Source organism: Eimeria mitis, genomic scaffold (assembly GCF_000499745.2).
Source record: "Eimeria mitis Houghton genomic scaffold, Emh_scaff3012, whole genome shotgun sequence".
Taxonomy (NCBI): domain Eukaryota; phylum Apicomplexa; class Conoidasida; order Eucoccidiorida; family Eimeriidae; genus Eimeria; species Eimeria mitis.
In genome coordinates this window covers 4,016-6,691 of record NW_013571357.1, presented here as the reverse complement: position 1 = coordinate 6,691, position 2,676 = coordinate 4,016, and the positions used below count along the sequence as shown (strand labels likewise).

Genomic DNA, 2,676 nt, shown 5'->3' with positions numbered 1-2,676 from the left:
TATATATATATACACAGAATATATGAAGATACACCCCAAACGCATGCAGATACACCCAAAGTATAAATTAATACACCCCAATATATATATATATATATATATATATATATATATATATATGTATATACACCCGCAGCTTGCTTCTCTGCATATTAAAACAAAAAAAACACAAACCCTGCGGCTGCGTACATAGATAGAGAGAGGGGCGCCTGAGCAGTAGTCTCATCATCTTGATGCAGCAATAGCCTTTGCTGCTGCTTTCGCTGCTGTTGCTGCTGCTGCTGTTGCTGCTACTGCTGCTGCTGCTGCTGCTGCTGTTGCTGCTACTGCTGCTGCTGCTGCTGCTGCTGCAGTCCGTGTGTGTGTTGCTGCTGCATAGAAAAAAGTCTAGACAGCAGCAGCAGCAACAGCATCTTCATGGTTATACTTTTGCTGCTGCTTCCACTTGCGGTGTAGGGTCTGCTGCTCCTGTGTTAGTATCTGCTGCTGCAGGTGTGGTGTGTGTGTCTCCCTGCTGCTGCTCCCTTCTATGCTGCTGCTGCTGCTGCTGCTGCTGCTGTTGCTGCTGAATCTGCCTGAGAACAAGTCCGAGAGGAGAGAAGGGGCCTGTTCTGCTGCTGCTGCTGCTGCTCTTGCTGCCTCGCGTTCTCTGTGCTGCTGCAGCTGCTGCAGCTGCTGCTCCATCAGCTGCTCCTGCTGCTGCCACTGCCGCGTCGCTCTCTCTTTGTCTCCTTCCTTTATGGACGCCCAGCGGTCCCCCCACTCTAAACCCTAGCAGCACAAACCCTAAACCCTAAACCCTAAACCCTAAACCCTAAACCCTAAACCCTAAACCCCTGAGGTAACAGACGGCTAACTAAGCATATACACAGCACCCTCGCCCTAAACCCTAGACTCATACGCTAAACCCTAAACCCTAAACCCTAAACCCTCATTCGTTCCTTAAAACCCTCACTTAATCTTACCCCCTAAACCCTAAACCCTAAACCCTAGATGTTCATATCTTCTTCTAGCCCTTTGTTTCCCCCTCTAAACCCTAAACCCTAGACCCTAAACCCTAGACCCTGAATGCCTGCAGCAGCATACCCTGCGTTCATCGTTATGTTTTGCTGCTTCTCTTCTCGCTGCTGCAGTGTGTCTTTGTCTTTCTCTTTGATTTTCTCTGGCTTTCTCCCGCTGCAGCGCGAGTTGCTGCTGCTGCTTGAGTGCAGCAGCAGCTCGTTTTCTCTGTGTCTCCTGCAGAGCTTCTATCCTTTCTTTTCGCAGCTGTGTTGTCCTCGCTAGCTGCTGCTGCTGCTGCTGCTGCTGCGCTGCTGCTGCAGCATCAAGCAAAGGCTTTAGCGTCGCGTATGCACGCAGAGAACCCCGACCCACTGCAGCAGCAACACTGTCGTTCTTGCTGCCCTCTATTTTATTAAGAAGGTCCAGCAGCGGCACCTCTGGGGCTTCTGCTGCAACATCCGCAAGAAATAAATTCTTCTCCTTCGGCTCCGTTGCTGCTGCTGCTGCTGCTGCCGCTGCTGCTGCTGCTGCTGCAGTGGGTGCAGGTGAGACTGCTGTAACGCCTGGGGGTCTTGCTTGAGGACGCGGTGGGGTTGCTGCTGCTGCAGCTGCTGCTGCTGCTGCTGTTGTTGGTGTTATGGATGTTGTGGGTTTTCCTCTTGCTGCTGCTGCTGCTGCTGCTACAGCTACTGCTGTTACTGCTGCTGCTGCTGTTGCGTCAGGCAGGCGAATAGGCGGGGGCATGGAGCTGCCTCTTGACCTTGCTGCTGTTGCTGCAGCAGCACTTGCGCCTCTGTATCTCAGCGACGATTGCGGTCTCCTTCTTCTGTTTTTCTTCTCTTCATCTGGGGACCCCAAGCTGCTGCTGCTGCTGCTGCTGCTGCGGCTGTGCCTCAGCTGGTGGGGGCCCCCCGGGGGGCCCCCCTGATCCCCATCTGCATAGAACGTTCTTAACCCAGACTCAGCTAGCTGCCGCTCCCCTTCAGCAGCAAACTGCTGCAGCACGGAAGAGGAGACCAGTGTCTCATCGTCTGCTGCTGTGAGTGTCTCCTGCTGCTCCTGCTGCTGCTCCTGCTGCTGCTCCTGCTGCTGCTCCTGCTGCTGCTCCTGCTGCTGCTCCTGCTGCTGTTGCTCGTGCTCCGACTGCTGTTGCTGCTGCTCTGGGTGCTGGTGCTGCTGCTCTAGATGCTCGTGCTGCTGCTGTTGCTGCTGCTGCTGTTGCTGTTGGAGAAGGTCACTTGCGGCGCCTGCAACGGGGGGCAGAATGCATAGGCAAGCGGTGAGCAGCAGCAGCGCAGCAACGACAGCAGCAGCAGCAGCAGGAAGATGTTTGGGCCTTCTGCGTCGACTCTCTAAGCTGCTCATGACGCCTCATGGGGGAGGGTTGGGAGCAGAGAGCACAGAACCCAGGGCGTGACCACTGGGGTGACCACTGGTCACTGCACTCACACAACCAGGGCTGTGCGCGCGGTACCTCCCCCGCCTTCTTCAGTTAAACAACAAAATTTTTTTAAAAGTGAAAACTACAAAAAATAATAAATTGATAGAAAAGCTACTGAAGGCAAAGAAGGAACGAAGAGGGGGGATCTGCTGCAGCAACCCCGGTTGCTGCTGCTGCTGCTGCTGCTGCTGCTGCTGCTGTCTACGAGATAATACAGATGAAGCCAAGTTAAA

General features: G+C 53.7%; 1 protein-coding gene across 1 annotated transcript; it reads right to left on the bottom strand.

Moving 5' to 3' along the window:
• Nucleotides 1–387: 387 nt before the first annotated feature.
• EMH_0061380 (uncharacterized protein) lies at nt 388–2,367 on the bottom strand (the record flags this gene model as incomplete). Its single annotated transcript, XM_013497922.1, has 2 exons — nt 388–771; nt 1,087–2,367. The coding sequence occupies 2 exons, from the start codon at nt 2,365–2,367 to the stop codon at nt 388–390; spliced, it is 1,665 nt and encodes a 554-aa protein (XP_013353376.1).
• Between the last annotated feature and the right edge of the window lie 309 nt (nt 2,368–2,676).